An 18,158-nucleotide genomic window follows, 5' to 3' on the forward strand; every position below is an offset into this window, starting at 1 on the left:
CAGATTTTAATTGTAAGTTCCAAACATCTTTCAATTAATGAAACATCTTTGTAAGTTCCAAACATCTTTCAGATTTTAATTGTAAGTTCCAAACATCTTTCAATTAATGAAACCTTGTCATGTTTTAAGTCAACCAAAATATAAAATGGTGATGAGCCAGGACAATCTAGCAATCATAGCAATAAATTGTAGGCTAAAGAAGCAACAAAGAGAAAAATTTCAGTTTTTAATTCTCACTTTTGACTGAAAAGTGGGCTGGCTTACTTTTTTTACGTCACAATATTACCCGCAGACAAAGGGGTTTGAAATAGTTCTGTTGATGGCAAGTAATTTTCTAAACGTGTTATTACAAGAAACATGAACGCTATGTGAATTTCTTTTAAAAGAGGTATGACATCACAGAAGTACATTTAGTACAGTTTAAAACAAGTAAATGTGTCTGTCCAAACTGCTAATAGAATTACATCACTGAACACTGACACATTACATATATGGATATGGTAGGGTCTCTGGCAGTAAGTAAAATGATCCATCGTATCAACACCTTTAATCTTGTAGTGATAAACAGGACATGTCAAAATACGAACTTGTTTTAGAAGATTTCAAAGACCAACGTTTTCCCCACTAGCTTACATGTAGTTCTACCAGAGCCATAAAAAGTGTAAACAAGTTACCCTCATTTCTTTACATGTCATCTATCGTGTCTAAGGTGGCATAAATGGCATTCTTTAAGGCTGTAATTACAAGCAATCAATACTCATGATAATTCATGAACACTTTAAGAATGCTGCCTTTAGTACTTTACATTCTTTTGCCAGGGGGTTTAAACACTTGAATACATTAATCTTCCAAGCCAATTTCTTGAACTATCTAGTCACCCATATTATTTTCTCATCACCAAAAATTAAAGCCCTGTTGGTTTGTATTTAAAAAGGCAATAAAACTAAGATGATTTATACAAGAAATGGGGGTGTTTGCCATTCATGTTTTCTATTTTCTGTACATTTTTACCAGATTTCGCTTGTATAAATAATTGTCAAAACATCCTGAAACTCAGTATCTTAATATCACTTGACTTCCCCATGACATGTTTACAGGTCCAACATTATCCTTCAAAACAAAAGGGTTATACAATGTTTGCATAGGTGACAGGGTTATTCCACCATTATGTTAAAGTGTATTACTCTTCTTTTGTGTACAGATCAGATTATATCAAAGGTTAAACCCACTGAAAACATTGTTGTAAAACAATCTGATGACCTCACATATATTATTACCTCATCATAAGCAGTCTGTCACATTCCTCAGCTTTGAGAGGATTAGTATATTGATTTTACTAGAGCCTATAGGATATATATCATATTTTTCTTTTTTTAATCTTTTCAAAGTTATTTTGATATTTATAGTTTTGTTTCTCATTGATTACTTTGCCTTCTAATTTATAGTAAACACTACTGGAAGTTAATTTTTGTCATATTTGCATATAACCTGAAATAGCCATGGAAACTTGTATTTTGTAGTAGTCTGTGACTTTTTATTTTCATGGTACTTTTCTGTTGGAGGTCTACTTGAGAAGTCAGGTCAATCACTTTAGCCCCTTTGCGTTGATTTTAAATATAAATCAGGTTAATCTGATTAAGCCCTCCTATTGGATAACAGTTGCATAATGATCTAAAGCCACTGTTTACTTGATATCTTGTAAGAGTGTAATTTACATACGCTAGCTTTTGTTGCACGGCCTACATTGTGAACTGCTACAATTACCCTCATTTGCATACACTATGGCAACCCCTGAAGCCATTGGTGTAAGGGCGGACAGTACAACTCCATCAAGACCTGTGTTGCTTCTTGCTCAGTGAATTTGAGCTATATTAGCTCAAATTTAGGAGTTCTAAGATGACGACTTCCCTGCTGCCCGAGCTACCGCGGAAGTATCCGCCAGCGCCAGAGTTGCCGAACCTGAGTAAGGTTCATACGATGTACCAAACGTAAGCCAACTTGTGTTTAAGCTTTGACAGTACCTACCTACATGCATGCGTGTTAACTTATTCAAGAGCCAGGGGCTCAATGTGTTGAATTCTTCATGACTTTGAACAACAGTTGGAAGTCTTTGTCATTATCTGTCCATTAGCTCTGAAAAGATGCTGATTTCAATGAAACTGATTGTGAAAAGCAAGATAACAACAGCTGGCGAGATGTCTTTAACTACTTTGAGACAAAATCCTAGGATAGGAAATGGGTTTCTTGTATGATACATGGATACAAGCGTCAACATGACATTTTGTGATACTGCCTCACAAACTCTGTGCTGAGATCGCATTTCTGTTTATAAGCTTCTCATTTCTGTTTAGTTTTTGCTGGTGTAGGTTTCTGCTGGAGTTTACATCACTGCACTGCAAGCTGGAAGCTATACATATCGTTTCTGTTTACAGGGAAAAGGAGAAGTCGACGCCATTGGAATCGCATTCCCTCAAAAAAACTTTTGTTTCACTGCAGGACTAGTATGTGCATGAAGAAAAAACCAAAAAACTTCACAACAGTGATGCCAGTTGCCTGAATCCAAATCTCACCATTTGATTTCTACAAATTTATATCTTTCAGAAATTTTTTCCTAGCAATGTTTGCTCACCAACATGCCTTGAAAAGTTATTCCTCTGCCTGTTTCCAGGGCTCAGTCACTTTTGGATCAATATTACCATTCAGCTCTAATAATCTCTGACATTGAATTATTAATCCTTGGAGACAATCAGTCCGTTATTTCAGATTTAACAATAGCACAGTGTTAATACCCACTCTCCGCTGTTACATATTCTGGATTCGAAGATACAAAATTCTTCTGCACCGTAATGGTGGTCTGAATACTTCATTTCAGTAAACAAAAATACAAATGTATAGCTTTGAATTGAGTCTTATGTATCAAACAAATTTGTTCCAACCCAAAAACGTATTTGAATCATTCAAACCTGAAAATTCTTATCATTACAATTTACTTAATTTATCTTCAAATGCTGTTTTGTGGCAATGATATAAAAATAGTTGGTCAAAAACTTGTTTGGATGGATCATGGGTTCTATTTAATTTAAGAATTATCTGAACCGAGGGGCTGGGTAGATTTAAATGTGAAAAAACATTTGGTACAGCGAGATCTATATCAAAATTCCACAGAGGCAGTCTACTAAATTTCAGTACCAAATGTAGATCATTAACGGTGATGTCAAACTCAAGTTGACATGCCAGCTGCCTAACAACCATGCCAAGATAAACTTTGACATTCCTGGCAACATCGTAATCTTCAAATATTGTCCTTAGCTTTCCACTTTACTTTAAAACCACATTAGATTTACAGGGAGGGTCAAAGGTCAGCCCCTGGCCTAATGTAGCCATGGCCTGCTGGGTTACTGTCAAGTTTAAGATGTTTTGTAGACAGTCTACTAAAATTTGAAGTCGTACTTTGTATCATAGCAACCAGTCTGAAGCTAAAACAAGTAACCATAAGAGGAAAATGTCAAATATTGATAACATTGACTCAAATACTGATTAAATTTGACAATATTTGTTCTGAATGCATTAGAAGCTGGGTTTTGTTTACAGATACCAGTAATATTGACATTGAGAAGTGCTGGCTATTACTCTGGATCTGTAAGCCTGGCAACAATCTTGACAATGGTTGGTACACTTCGGTAACTGAGTTATCATCAATCCCCTTCACTGTCTGAAGTGTTCAACTATCAGGCCCTGTCAACTGTAATCGTCAAGTAGCTAATTTATCATAATTGATCTAATTAGTGAGATGAGTCAGAGGAAATTGAGGCCAGGCAAAAGTTGATTAGACATAATTGTCAACTTAGCAATTTAAATAGGACTACGTTTAAAATCAATGAACTACTAATAGCAACCTGTTTTTCCTTTCCTCATCTTCTTTTCAGAACACTGTACAATAAGAAAATGTGCATTTGAAGTTTAATACAACAACATTGAGATAATGAACGACTTTTTTCTTGTCTATTTACAGGGGTATACCCACCAACCAGTATTATGATCTGACTCAACTGAAACGTAGCAATGTCAGGTCCAACGATGAGTTGTAAGTACTTTGCTATTTATATTGACAGTTAATTTATGCATCTCACTCAGCACTGTCAGTAACAGATTACATGACGTGATAGAGCCTAAAGGCCTTGTTCATTCAACTGTTATCTCTCGTGTACAAAAATACACATTCACTGGTAAATCGGCAGCTACAGCAGAAAGTTTAAAAGTATTTCAAGTTTTCAGATCAGGGTTATGTAAAGTTGAAATTTAAAATGATAAATCATCCGCCAGTTTACCGGGAAAAAAAGCTTTAAACTTACATTTTGTGTTTCCTTACAGGGTTCCAAGACCACAAAGTTTAGACATGACGTAAGTTATCCCATTTTTCTGTCATACAGAGAATGTGATACTTCCTGTTTCCATGGTAACCCCTAATAGACTACTTTTGCTGTCACCTCTCTATAAATTACTTCATTATTCAAAGAGTGCATCTGTAACTAACAAGTACAGTTTTTATTTTGATTTTTCCATTTTCATGTAGGTTTTATTTTGCCATCTTCATTCCGACTAATTTGCTGAAATAACTTAAATACTCTTTCGTAAATTTGTTTCTTAATAACAAGGTATGTAGTTCCATCTTTTCATCTAGTTTCTATGTTGTATCTATAATATATATATCTCTTTTACATATATCATATCTATTTTGCATGACTCAGAGGCAAAAAATAAAGTAATAGTGCTTCAATTTCTTGAAATTCAGAAATGCCAATGTTTACGTTTATAGATTATTAAAAAGTAGAAGGATTACCAGTTTGATCTTTACCATTTTTCACTAAAAAATAAAATTGAATAAAAACGGATTCTTGAATGGCTTGTAAATAACGTTATACCTTCCATCATTCTAACCAATCATTGTAAACTATTTCCCATTTCAGTAAAATGAAAATCAACCTGCCATTCCCAGCAGAGCATCCGTATGCATCCCACCAGTCAAAGTTTGCCTTGTTTCCGACATTCGGAACAACTCCAGATGATCCAAAGACCGGTGTTGGAGCTGTCAACAACCAACCACTACATCCTCTGCAGCCAGCCATGCCTTATGATACGGTTATTGAAGAGAAGGTCAAAGGTCAGTGATGCTTGCTCTCCTATCCATCCTCCCAACCCCCACACCCACCCCATTCCCTTTAATATTTATTATGTGACGTATGTAAGACAATGGTGTACATTCTTTGCTATGCAATGTTTCCTTCTAACATCTCATTTGGGTATCTTTCAATTTCCGCCCGCACAAACTTTTCTCCAGTGTATCAGATTGCATTTTAAGCCATTTTCAACATACATTCATTCATGTAAGTAGTGACTTATCCACTTTTCATCAAAGTCAACTCACCAATACCACCAAAACTGACATCATGTCAAGCCAGTGCATCCTATTCTATTCATCAAATTCATCAAGTCATCAAAATGAAGATTGACATAAAAAATCACATGAAAAAGATATCTCTTCCATCCCATTATCTAGAAATTCAAGACACACTTTTGTTCGGATCCTGTGAAACTTTGTCTCTTCATCTCAGTTCTTTCTTTCACATATCAATCTTCCATCGTCTTTCTCAACTCATTGTAATTCAATCACAGGTCACTCTATGAGGAAAGAAATCCAAGCTTTGCCAACAGAATCCCACAAGAAGGCGCTGTCATGGCCAGGAGACAACTTTTATCAGGTAAGTTCACTTCTTTTAAATTGAGTTTGGCTGTACGGAAGTGTACTCCAGTTGAGTGTACAAGACTCAAAACCAAGCATGCATTCTGAAAAACATTAAACATGACCATATTTCTTTACACAGAAATCCCTAAATACATTTATTCACTCCAGTCAGCGGATGCTCTGAATCTGCCCAGCTTGTCAGTCTCTGACTGAAATGTGCCCTTCCCCCTCCCCACCCCTACCCCTATCCCCACCCCCGTTCTTACATTAGAGGATGTATGAAGCACTTTTTAAAACTTTGAAGTTATCAATGAAAGAAATTTTCTTGTAGATAAATCTGATTTTTAACAGGGGGGGTCTCTATGTATAGTTGTCACATACATGTGACAGTCATGTGACTTGTGCCAACCAATGAAATGTCTGATCTTTGCAAATGTTGGAATAGTTGACATAATACCGCAGGTTTAAAAAAAGGCTAGTGAAGTCCATCTTTGCATCTTTGCTCTGGGAGTCAACAATTGTTAATTTCTTTATACATTTAATGTCTGTTGGGTAATTTTTTTTTACTAATAAATTTTATTCAAACTTCACAACACGAAACAGCTTGCTCGTTCAACGTACGGAGGACGCCAACAATACTACCCAACACCTCCAAAAATGGTCATACCCAACCACGATGCCCGAAAACTGGACAACATGCTGAATCCCAGGACAACAAATGCTCTGAGAAATGTTGAACGGTCACAGTGGACAACAACGTACGACAGAAATTTCACCGGATACGGTCCAGCAAATGCTCTTGCACTCGATAACTACACTGAGAAACAGACCAATGAATTGGTCTACGGCGTTGAGGATACCACCTTGGTAAGGCAACTTAGGCACTCGCGACATTTTAGAAAGTAGCGAGATGGTGTCTCCGGGGCAACATATGCTGTGATATATCACATGGAAATAGACAATGATATCACAAACATGCATTAAAATGTGTGAACACAGCTACACTGTACCCCATTAACCATGGTGTGAACAAAAAGGTGAAATGAAATCTTTGTACATTGTGTTGTATTCAACAAAAATTTACAGAAAAACAAAAATCTACCTTATCCGTCCACTTACAAGAGTTTCCTGATACTAGCCACACAATAAACCATATCTATATTTGGATTTTTTTTAACTTAAGATATAGTAAATTTTACCAGTGTGAAATAATGTTTGCCAAAAATAAGTTTGCCAGTAATTTTTTGTTGTGATGTTTTGACTCATAGCTGCCTTTTAATATTTTCTTCAGTCTGATTGTCAATCTGTTCACAGAGATCGTAGAATTGAATAATAGAAAAGTTCAAATTCATGAAATTTCTTGTATATCTGAAAGCAACTAACGCATTATCATGTTTTTATTAACAAGCTTTATCAACTTCAGCCTTTACCATTAGCTACAGTGATAGCGTTTTTGCCAGTGTTGATATCTGTTTGCTTGCCATTGACTCCACTACTTACTGCCAGGTTTCAGATTATCTTTCATTGTGTCAATGTAAATATACTTGTGTGCTAAATAAAGAAATAAATACCTCTCCCCAAAGAGAAATGCTATAGTCCTCAAATGTAAACAATAGTTTTGGTGAAAGGCCAAGAAATCTGGTCAGTGTGCCTCAGTTTTTCCAGACTGTGAGCAAAAATAAGAAACATACATATAAGAAGAAAAGAAAATGCCTTGAAGGTTTCATGATATGTCAACATGGACTTGGTCAATGTATAGCCACGGTCTGCCAAGAAAAAAATCAATACTCCATTGCCTGCATGTCAAACAAGAAACATGTAATTCCTTATGTTAGTAGAAGGACTAATCCTCTTGTTGCCATGGAAGTGACCCACTGATTGAGATTTGAACCCTAGTGACCCATGACCATGAGATTGAGTCTCAAATACTGTTCCCCCAGTGATATAATAGTATTGATTTCCGTAATCAATTATGCATGCTCTAGACAAACAAGTCAAAAGACACAGGACCCTTTGATGGAAAGATACACCTGTTACCCTAGCCCACTCGCATGGCCATTCTTTGGGTCGTTTCCAAGGTACCACGTTGGCGACCACCAGACCATGGCCACACTTCAGTGACGAGTGTCCTAGTGTGTAACCGCATGGTGTCCTTATTAGCATATAACTGTATGAAGACAGGTGGCCAAACTCAAGTTGCAACATAAAAGCACAACTGCCCTACTACAGAGATATGGTTCTCTGACATTCCAATGAAATTCAACACCATATACATAAACAGCCATCAACCTTGTTGCCCCATTTCAATATACAGTACATGGATGAAACCTTTATGGTAGATAGACAACCAAAGTGTAATGTAGCTATGGATCAAAATAATCCAGAATATTAAACGCCTACTTTAAAGGAGAATAAATCAGAAAGAATTTCCATTCTTAGTTCATAAAAGTAGATCAGGATCATATTTTTTAATTTACTGTTTAAAAAATTCACAATTATAAACATCAGAGATGCATATTTCACTGCCTCAGTGAAATCTTATTTAAGGTAACATAGTTTTGTTTTGAAATGTCATGTTAGGGAGTGCCAGGGTGTTTTATGTTAGAGGAGTCAAATGTCTGGACCTCCTGCTGACCCAGAAACCAATCAATACACTTGTCAGGGAAAACAAATACCTCTCATAAATTTTACTGAAGAATTGCGCCTACACTCTTGCTCATTAATGTTTACCAATTTCATGTCATGTGAAAGTAGACATTGGACCTGAAAGGCCCTGGAAAGTTCTTTGAGAGAATAACTTGTTGGGATGAAATGTGAAAGTTTAAATTAATTAAATTTATATCCAGTACTTGATATACGAGGTGACATTTAATCACAGTTAGAGCTTTTTAATAGAGATTTTTGTTTTTTCTCACTCCATTTCCCAATTAACCAGTCCCTGCAGTCAGTTGCAAAACTATAGTTTCAACAAAATTGATGCTAAAACAATCATTACTAAATGTGTATTTTGATTTTGAATAAATATTTTCATAGTGATTGAATTAATCTTATTCATCTTGGCTGGTATCATGAATACTTTTCAGTAGTGACATGTTTAATACAAAACTTGATTTGCAAATTTTATGAGTAAAATATTCACTGGACAAATTTCACAGAATGTGCATCATTTCAGTTCCACACAGCCAGTTATACAAAGCTTCTTTTCATCTTCCAAAGTAAACATTTACCTTTACGTGTAAAATTTAGGTGTTTTTGACAAATTTTCTAAAAGTGTAACGCTTTTCAAATGGAAGAGAGACATCAAAATAGGTTTTGAATTGAAGTGTGTGCTTTTGCATTCTTACATCACAATTTGTATATCATTTTTTTTCCATAGATAAGTTTTGGAATGTTTATAAAACTTTTCTCTTTCTATCTTATCGATTCACAGCATCCACGGTCCTACAACACTTTTATGCCACCTCGTCCTCTGGAAGGTCGGATATCTCGCATGATTGGTCCAACTACAGCTGTAAGATGTGTGATTAAAGATGGCCGCATTGAATATATCCCATTTACACCAAAAATTGAAATTGAAATGGACAAGGTAGGGCAAGTTTATGCAGTTAAAGTCTGTTTTATCTTCTTTTATAGTGAAAGATTTACAGCTCTTTTCAGCCCGAATAGGTTGAATGTGCAATTTGAATGGACCATGGTACAAACAAAATCATGTGCACAAATGTGGATTGCAATATGTGTATTAATTTCCATACATGTTCTATCCATGGCTTTCTTTATACCAAACATGATCTCTTGCGTGTTGTGAGTCTGCAGACACCATGCATCTATCCTTTTTATTATGGAATAGAACCATTCATTGCAATTGATAGCAAAGTGAAATTGAAAATTTATTCTATGCCAACTGTTTTGTTCTCTTTCATCCCAGGTGAAACCATATGTGAGCCTCCCATCCGAGACCCATGAATCATTCCAAGATCCAAAGAAGCTGGAACAGTGGAAGAAAATGGAGGCAGAACGGGATCCAGACGGTCAACTCAGGAAAGTTGAGGAGAAAAAGAACGAGATCGTGAACCAGCAGCTCTTTGTGCCGGAGAAGGAGAAGGAGCAGTCTGTGGAAGATTGGAGAAAGGACCTGGAGCAATGGCAGAAGCAAAGATTTGAAGATATCACAACCAACACAAGATGGAAACAAGCAGAGAATCAGAAACATCATGATGATTTGTCACAGCTGAGAAGAAAAATAAGCTTTGTCACACCAGTTCAGCAACCACCAGTGTATTATGATACACTTCGTAAGGTTGTAACATGCAGAGCACCTTTCTATTACGACGGAACAAATCCATATGAACTTGATGATATCAGTCCATGGGAGTACCATCTTACCAAGTCGCACTTGGACCTCAGGGACCAGGAAGAGAAAGTGCTGAAGGAAAGCGAAGCGGCTGCACCACCGGCACCTCTGCTGGAGAAGGATTGGGAAAAGTATCAGTTCGCAGGCAACCCTGGTGCTAACCCCAACGTATTGGAACCAAAGAAGTACTCAAACTTTCAACTGCTGCATGGAAGACCAAGAGTGGAGAACAGTTTTGTGCAAAAGCCGGCCGGACAGTCAACGTACACTTATGAATATAATCCAGAAAAGGTAAAAACTGTGATCACAGCGGATAAAGATAGATATAATTTGAAAGAGTTAAGCACAGCAATACCCAAGCCTTTCCGCTCACTATCCCCTATCCCACAAAGGAATGGCACTAAGAGTGTTCAAATTTCTGACACAGTTAGGGTTGCAACCGGTGGCAATGGTCAACCAATGACCATCACTCACAGACCAGCATCTGTTCCTAATCTCGAACGACAGCTTGTCAATGAGTATCGGGGAAATGTCTCTGCATCATTCGCCCCCCAGACTGACAAGCACTGGTTTCCTGATATGAATCGGTCGGTGGATTTAGATCACCTTCCTGTTCCAAATAGCCAGACCACTCATCCAGCTCTAAATTATCGCCCCCCTGATTGGACAATGCCTGGTACGCCACGGCAACAGTCCTCACTAGGTAAAATTCAAGATTCTTTCACCAAAACTGACACACATCGGAAATTCCATGCAACATTCTCGGAAACCAATCCGGATTTGAGAGATAACATAACTAAGGGTAAAACACACACCTTTCAAGGAGATAACGCATACGTTTGGCATTAGTAAATACAAACGATGAGGATGCTAACAAATTATTCCGTCCATTATGTTCTCAACAAGTAAAAAAAATTGAATTTACTGAAATAGAAGTAAAGAGTTTGAGAAAGGCTCACTGCCTATGAAATAAATTTACCAGTTTCTGTGCTAGAGAGAAACTACCAGATATTCATATACTAATTCAATGAACCCTATTGTCCAGTACAAAAATGGCCCACAACATACATTATCAACAAAATACCCAAAGTTTGAGCTACCACCACTAAAAAACAATGATTAGTTTCCGAGAATGAAGTTGAGAAAAATTCAGAAGCAAATTAAAATATTTAACGTCAAGGATTATTGTGATGCTATGTGCATAAATGTGTGCACAACGTGACAGCCTTGGTTTGATCATGACATTGAAAAAGTGAATAAATTTGAAACTCTACCACCTGATTAACAAATTGCTGCACCTTGAGAATCTCGTGCTGAAAATGTGCAAATAAAATCAGTCCCTTAAATACATCTATATCTAGCAGAAGCACATTATAATAAATTTCGAAAACAGAAGACATCAAATGGATCAGACAGATTTCCAGTAATTACAAATTTAAAATGTATGTCAATGTGCTAATACGAGAAATTATTAAGCAAATGTCATGCAAACCCTAAAACAAGTCCATATTAGAAGAGGCATTTGTTTATAAAAACTTTAATATCAATTTAAGGGACAAAATTACCAAAGTTTGATATCTTTGTATGAATCTTCAAGTTTAATATTTCTGAGCATACACATAATGTGAACCCCTTCAAAGCTATCGACTCTACTGTTTTGCAAATTTGAAGTGAAGTGAATTGTTGCTATGTGATCGGCACTTGAGGTATTGGACTGAGAGAATCCGTATCACAGTACAGTCAAGACTAAAAACACTGCATACGTGTGAGATTTCATACCTGCATGCCATACTTAACACAAATTTTGAAGTTATGTTTTCATGCACTTCTTGATAAATAGGCAAACACACACTGAAAATCACCAAAAGATTGCCCATTTTGGGTGTATTTGTCTTAAATATGATGTGAGACGAAGAGTTTGTGAAGTTGATCGGTTTTCCTGTTAATGTGCTTTGATATCTATGTTTAAGTTTGTTTTGTGGCTCCTTGAAAAACGTTTCATCAATTTTTGTCCATTCCCAAGGATATTTCTTATATTTTGGCTGGAAGTCCAGGAATACAGCTCCAATGACTTGAAGTCAGCTGTAGATTAGCACCTGGCCAAATGAGTGGTCTGGCTATTCATTGCTATTTTAGTGTTGTACTTGAAACATATTTACAGATGAACTGAAAACAAGAATTTTAAACATGAAACCAAACAACAGATCTATGTAAATAACAAATCTTTTTACACAATATGTGTCATCAAACAGTAAGTGAAAAGCTCTGTGCAAGATCACATTAGTTCCTTTTCAGTGATAATAAGCACCAAGTGATCTGACAGAATTAGAGTTGAAAATCACAGAAATCATGCAAAGATTTACTTTTTTGGTATTCCAAGGAAATGGAACAAAAGTTTACATTAGCAAAGAGACTATTAATTCTCATGGACTTTTGTAATTCTGTCAGTGTAGGAGAAACTGAAGATTCTATCTTATCTATTCCGTCCACTTGTTAAAAACAATTCGCATACTCTGGTGAAGCTCTTCTTTACTTACAACAAAATTGTACAAATGAAAATGTTGAAAATGATCACTTGGACCTTTCACCCACTTTTCCTGTACAAAGTCCGAACTCACAATGGAACATAATAGGATTGTCCAAAATCATAGTGTTGGAAGAAGTAAGACTGTATGTAGATGCTGTGTTCTTTTTTTTGAACCAGTGTACTTCTAAGCAAGAAGCGCCCTCTACAGACATGATACTATAACTTTTGTTTTTTAAAGTAATATCAGAGTACAGAGGTATCCCACATTCTGGTGTCTTGCTTGCATGTGTTACAAACGGCGGATTTTAGCTTCCTTTAAAGATCTTGATTAAAATTTAAGCAATTAATAATTAAAAGGAGGATATGTTGATGATAAAAGTCCTGAAACATATCTGAGAGGAGAACCAGGAACAACTGTGCACAAAAGTATTGATTTTCAACATGTTGTGAGTTGTCAGTTACCAAGACTTACTATTTGTCAGTTTGAAAAAAATCTGCTACTATGCATGATGTCTATGAGAAACTGTCAGGATACTTTGATTATAGTGCATAGACAAACCAATAACAGATTACACCACAGATTGTACACATTGAAGTCATGTTATGAATGAGTTGGTGTTAAAACATCTCAGCAGTTTGTAGTTGTTGTGAATAATTATAATTGAACAGAAGTTGTGTAAAATACATTTCAAAATGTAACATTATTTAGGAAGCATACTGTAACTAAAAGTCATAAGGGCACAGTTATTAGTAAACTGTGTAATAGTGCTATTTTTCAGGGATGTTTCTTCTCTGAAAGTAAGTGTGTATGTTGTCAAGAAAACAGGCTTTACAGTCGAGTTGAAATGTACAAAATGCCAGTTTGGGTACCATTATGTAAAATTCAAAGAAAACAAACATGGTGCCACCAAGCAGGTCTGGTGTGCATACCTATTTTGAAATCCTGCAGTGTGCTTGATCATTTCTAGTCTCACAAACAGTTGAAGATACAGACTCCCTGATTTAATTTACATGCATTGATTCTCATAATAATGTGCTTAAAAACCATTTTTATAACATTTCACCCAGAATCTTCTCTTTTGGCAAATTATTGTCAAGAGAATCTATATCACGAATTTGACTGCATCACGTCAAATATTTCACCTTGAATTGCCTTGTTGTGTAAACTTTATACTATTTGCTGTATAATATATGTCACAAATTGAAAAACTGAAAAAAAGCTTTATGATTTTTTGAGTTCTGATTGGAATTCATGATGTAGATGTATTCACATCACCTAAGATCATGATATTTTGTATAAATTTGCCACCAATTTTTTGATGTTTTCATTCTATGCAAATTATAATGCACAATTTTTCATGTATATAGATTGAGAGAGTTTGAAATAAAAGTGTTCTATTTGATAAAGTGTAGTGTATTCTGTTCTTTACTCTGACAACAAATCAGCCATCATTTAGAGCTTTGTAAGGACTAACAGCTGTTTTACTGATGATTTTTCAATCATACTTTTTAATGTCCACCTGTATGTTTGTCTACAATATCATTATAATACTGATTGACAAGTGAACTGTGGTCCAGATTAGAATTCAAATGTAAACAATAACAGTACTTATGTGTGGATGCTGTGTCACACACTCACCAATTCATATTTTCGGAGTATGACAAAAAAAACTAGCTAGTGATTGGTATACAAAAATAATTGTGGATAAAATCATAATAAGTCATAGCTTTAACACTTTATATTTCAAAGTGTGAGGAGAATAAAAGCAGCACGGCCGTTGTTTTCTCTGGCCCCTCAGGTGAAAGTTAAAAAGTAAAAGGTAAAATTGACATTCTATATGTTCAATAATGTCAAGAAATACAATCTTAAAACATCTTAAAAATAAATATATATATATATACCAAAAGAAATGTACCTCCAGAGAATGACAGAGTAAGATGTCCCAAAATTTTTTGACAATTTTTTTTTATTTGGTCTGCAATGATTCTAAAGATATTACTAGGTCAACTTTTTCCTTATTCACCTGCCGACAATTTTTTTCTCCAAATATCCTTCAGCCCTCCCCCCTGAAATTAAATGGTTCTCCCCTTCCCCTTAGAATCTATCAGTGACCACTTTCCATCCATTTTCTAATCCTTGGCACTCTTGAGTGGCCAAAAATCTCTTCTGCATAAATTTTGGTTGTTATAAAATGATAAAATGTACAAGAATTGTTGATTGATAGCCCAGCGTGTGTGTCAGAAATGATGTATGCTACGCCGCCTCCCGAGATGGCCTCCACTTGCCGACCACTCATGACATACCCGTAGGGCTATTGAATAATTGAAATGTTGTTACTAAATCTTAGCAATTGCCAACTCTTCCAACAAATGCCTAGCTTTGTAGGTGATTTATAATTACGTATTGCACACAACTTGCAGGGTACAGTTAATATACGGACACAAATACTGGTTAACTGGTCAATGTGGTCAATCTGAATGACACATATATGAACTATTTACAACCTTGGGGATTTTTTATCTAATGCTATCATTCAAATGTAAACAGAACTTAAGTTAGTTACAGATAGTGAAATGCCTTCCACTGGGGGGGGGGGGGGGGGGGGGAGTGATTATGACATATGGAATTATCCTGGATCCAAATTTCTTATCAGTCCTACATAGGAAAGTTACAAAATATTATTATAATACCACATTGCAAAGCTATTACACAAGTAGTTTTTGAAAACAAGTTTCTTGACCAAAAATGACAAAATTGTCTTAAAATTAGTCATTAGGGAAAGACTGCATTAACTTGCATGGTACCTGAAACTCTGGTCCTTGCCTGACCAACTCGGGTGACAAACAGAATAATTTTAATTCCCCCAAAGTGTGAATGTTCCATTGTTATGTTTATCTTATCCAGCTGGTCCCATTGTAGTGCCATTGTAGGAAAGGCAGGTCTGTGAAATAAGCCTTAGACGCATATGGCAGACGAGATCTCAAAAATGGCGAGAAGTGCGTGAGATTTGCACTTGGGGGCGCTCGTCACATGTGTTTTGGTTGTTGTCTGTGTGCAGTGAGTCGCGTTTCGACATGGGCAAAAGCAGTCATTGCTGCGTCTTTAACTGCACAAATCGACGAGGTTAAGTGAATATTTCGTTTCACCGGTTTCCAAAAAAGCCAGAAAGACCGTAGACGAGCATGGATTCGTGTTGTTAGCCAACGCATAGGCTTCGTTTGCAGTTTACTACGAGACAGACCGGTGTCGTAGATTTAGCTTGCAAAATAATGAACTATATTAGCCTTTGAATGAATAAACTTGTATCATCTTTATCACCGACTATCTGAGACTCATTCTATACGCCTGCAAACTTTCTTGAAGATAAGAACACGTATTTTCGACCATTTTCCGTGAGCCGTCGACGGTTTCTACGATGTTTGCTCGATCGCGCGTAAAACGCACTGAATACGTTGGAGGTCAAAAGTTCAAATTCAAGCAGGAACCATCGACGACTCACCGAAAAACGGTCAAAAATACATGTTGTCACGGTCGGGCTCGTTAGCAGGAGTAGAAGATGAGTCTCAGATAGTGATACAGTAGGTATAATTTTATTTATTGCATGCTTTATCTATTTTATTATTTTGCGAGCTAAATCTACGATACCGGTCGGTATCTAGTAGTAAACTGCCAACGAAGCCTATGCGTTGGCTTGCAGCGGGACTGTGGCGATGACCCCAATGACCGATCACGTTCGATATACGCCACAAGTACCGCTGGATATCACAGCTAGTCTTGTCCGTACTGTATATGAGGTACTTTTGGATCTTCTGTATTGAGAAATCTTTCGACAAGCCTGATAAATTCTTCGTCCAAGTCCCAGGTAGCTGTTCACATCTTGGTAGATTGTTGTACTCCTCCATCAAGTTTGCCAGCAATATCTTGACCCTCTCCTCTTGACCTCCAACTCTACGGAACAATCATCGCTACCCAATCTGGAAATTCCTTCCGCAAGACAAACTCGGTCGATTAAGTCTTCTTTTCTTCCGGAACAGGAGAGTCCAAGGTCTTTTAGATACTGCTTAAAATCATTTGCCTTCCAAGTTTTCAACAACTTATATGACAAGCGACTAGAGCTGGAATCAATTACAGCTGCTGAGGGTGCCATTACGCGTGAATGTAAACAACGTCGCACTGAAACATGTGAACTCTGACTGCCCCCCAAACGCTTATCTCGCGCTCTTCTCGTGATTCTCGAGATCTCGTCGGCCATATGCGTCTATCGTCTATTGATCCTCTGATAACTAAGTAAGGAAGTCGGGTATTCCTAATTTAATGGAGCTTTCCCGTAATGTTTCTTGACCAAAAATGGCAAAATTGTCTTGAAAACACAAATTTGCATATTTCAGGACAATGTCCACATATCCAACTGTTGTCATCCCTGGACATATGTATACTAAATATCAAAGCAGTCTGTCCAGCTGTTTAAAGAAAAAACAATTTTCAAGATTTTTTGACCAAACATGAAAAAAATTGCCCCAAAACGGTAATTTTGCCAATTTTGTTGTGATTTCAACAAATCACAAAGGTAACTCCCTTGCAAACATAAAACTGAAATTTGAGGGCGATTGGGTCGGCGTTTTCAGAGAAGAATAATTTTTACTTAAAATGAGGAAAATAATAAAAAAATCAGCAAAAATACAAGATTCAAGATATCTTCATGGTATACATAAAACTGTACCGGTATAGGGTCCACCTAAAAGGCACTTGCATACTAATTTTCAAAGCAATCAAAACAGTGGTTCTTGAGTTAGTAATTTTTGATCATTTTCACATTTGTTAAGCTCATTTGCATAATTTGGGTAATGCAAATTTCATTTACACAAATTCCCATCTATAGCCAAGGATGCATCCACACACCAAATACCAAGCTAAAAAGTGCAGCAGTTCGTGAGTTTTTGATGTTGACAGACATACTAAACGCATACACATACATACTGGTACATACATACATATTTACAAATGTACATACATATACACACATACAGACACCATTGATTTCAGCTTATACGATGACTTCACATAGTATACCAAATTTGAGCTAAAATTCAGACATTGAACGCCTAAGTTCATACGTTCTATTTCAATTTCAGGAGGTAAGATATTCAAGTGCCTACATCTAGGTATGTCAAGATGGTTCTGTTGTTGGGATTATTTCCCCCATGCAGCACAGCCAAATATTTAACAAAGTAAACATGCTTCTCAGTCCTCTGCATTCACAGAGTCTGATGTGTTATTGGATTGATTGCCTGAGATTGCTCTCTGATGAAAATATTTTACCTGCTTTCATACATTGATATTTTACATGTGAAACTCTTGCATCCAATGTCTTAAATCATTCTTTGCATTCACGAGGTCTTACATTTGTATGGTAAACATATCTCTCAAGACTGCCATCCTGTTTAAATGGCGTACAGTGCTTATTGCAATGGTATGATGTGACATCAAATTTGATCAATACCTGTCTCATGGAATCATTTTTTGAGGTAAAGCACTT

The 18,158-nt window shown here is 36.4% G+C and overlaps 1 protein-coding gene across 2 annotated transcripts in view; it reads left to right on the forward strand.

Moving 5' to 3' along the window:
- The window catches only part of LOC139116727 (uncharacterized), a 43,692-nt gene extending 29,664 nt beyond the window's left edge, over positions 1-14,028 (forward strand). Inside the window, exons 1-8 of one of the 2 annotated variants that reach the window (XM_070679342.1) lie at positions 1,774-1,988; positions 4,013-4,084; positions 4,372-4,401; positions 4,968-5,161; positions 5,674-5,759; positions 6,347-6,610; positions 9,174-9,329; positions 9,669-14,028. In XM_070679342.1, coding sequence (XP_070535443.1) covers positions 1,897-1,988; positions 4,013-4,084; positions 4,372-4,401; positions 4,968-5,161; positions 5,674-5,759; positions 6,347-6,610; positions 9,174-9,329; positions 9,669-10,943 — 2,169 coding nt within the window. In that variant the 5' untranslated portion in view covers positions 1,774-1,896 and the 3' untranslated portion in view covers positions 10,944-14,028. Of the gene's footprint in view, positions 1-1,773; positions 1,989-4,012; positions 4,085-4,371; positions 4,402-4,967; positions 5,162-5,673; positions 5,760-6,346; positions 6,611-9,173; positions 9,330-9,668 lie in introns of those variants that run through there. The other variant, XM_070679341.1, reaches the window with a different exon arrangement.
- The last annotated feature ends 4,130 nt before the right edge of the window (positions 14,029-18,158 follow it).

Source organism: Ptychodera flava, chromosome 18 (assembly GCF_041260155.1).
Source record: "Ptychodera flava strain L36383 chromosome 18, AS_Pfla_20210202, whole genome shotgun sequence".
NCBI classification, from domain to species: domain Eukaryota; kingdom Metazoa; phylum Hemichordata; class Enteropneusta; family Ptychoderidae; genus Ptychodera; species Ptychodera flava.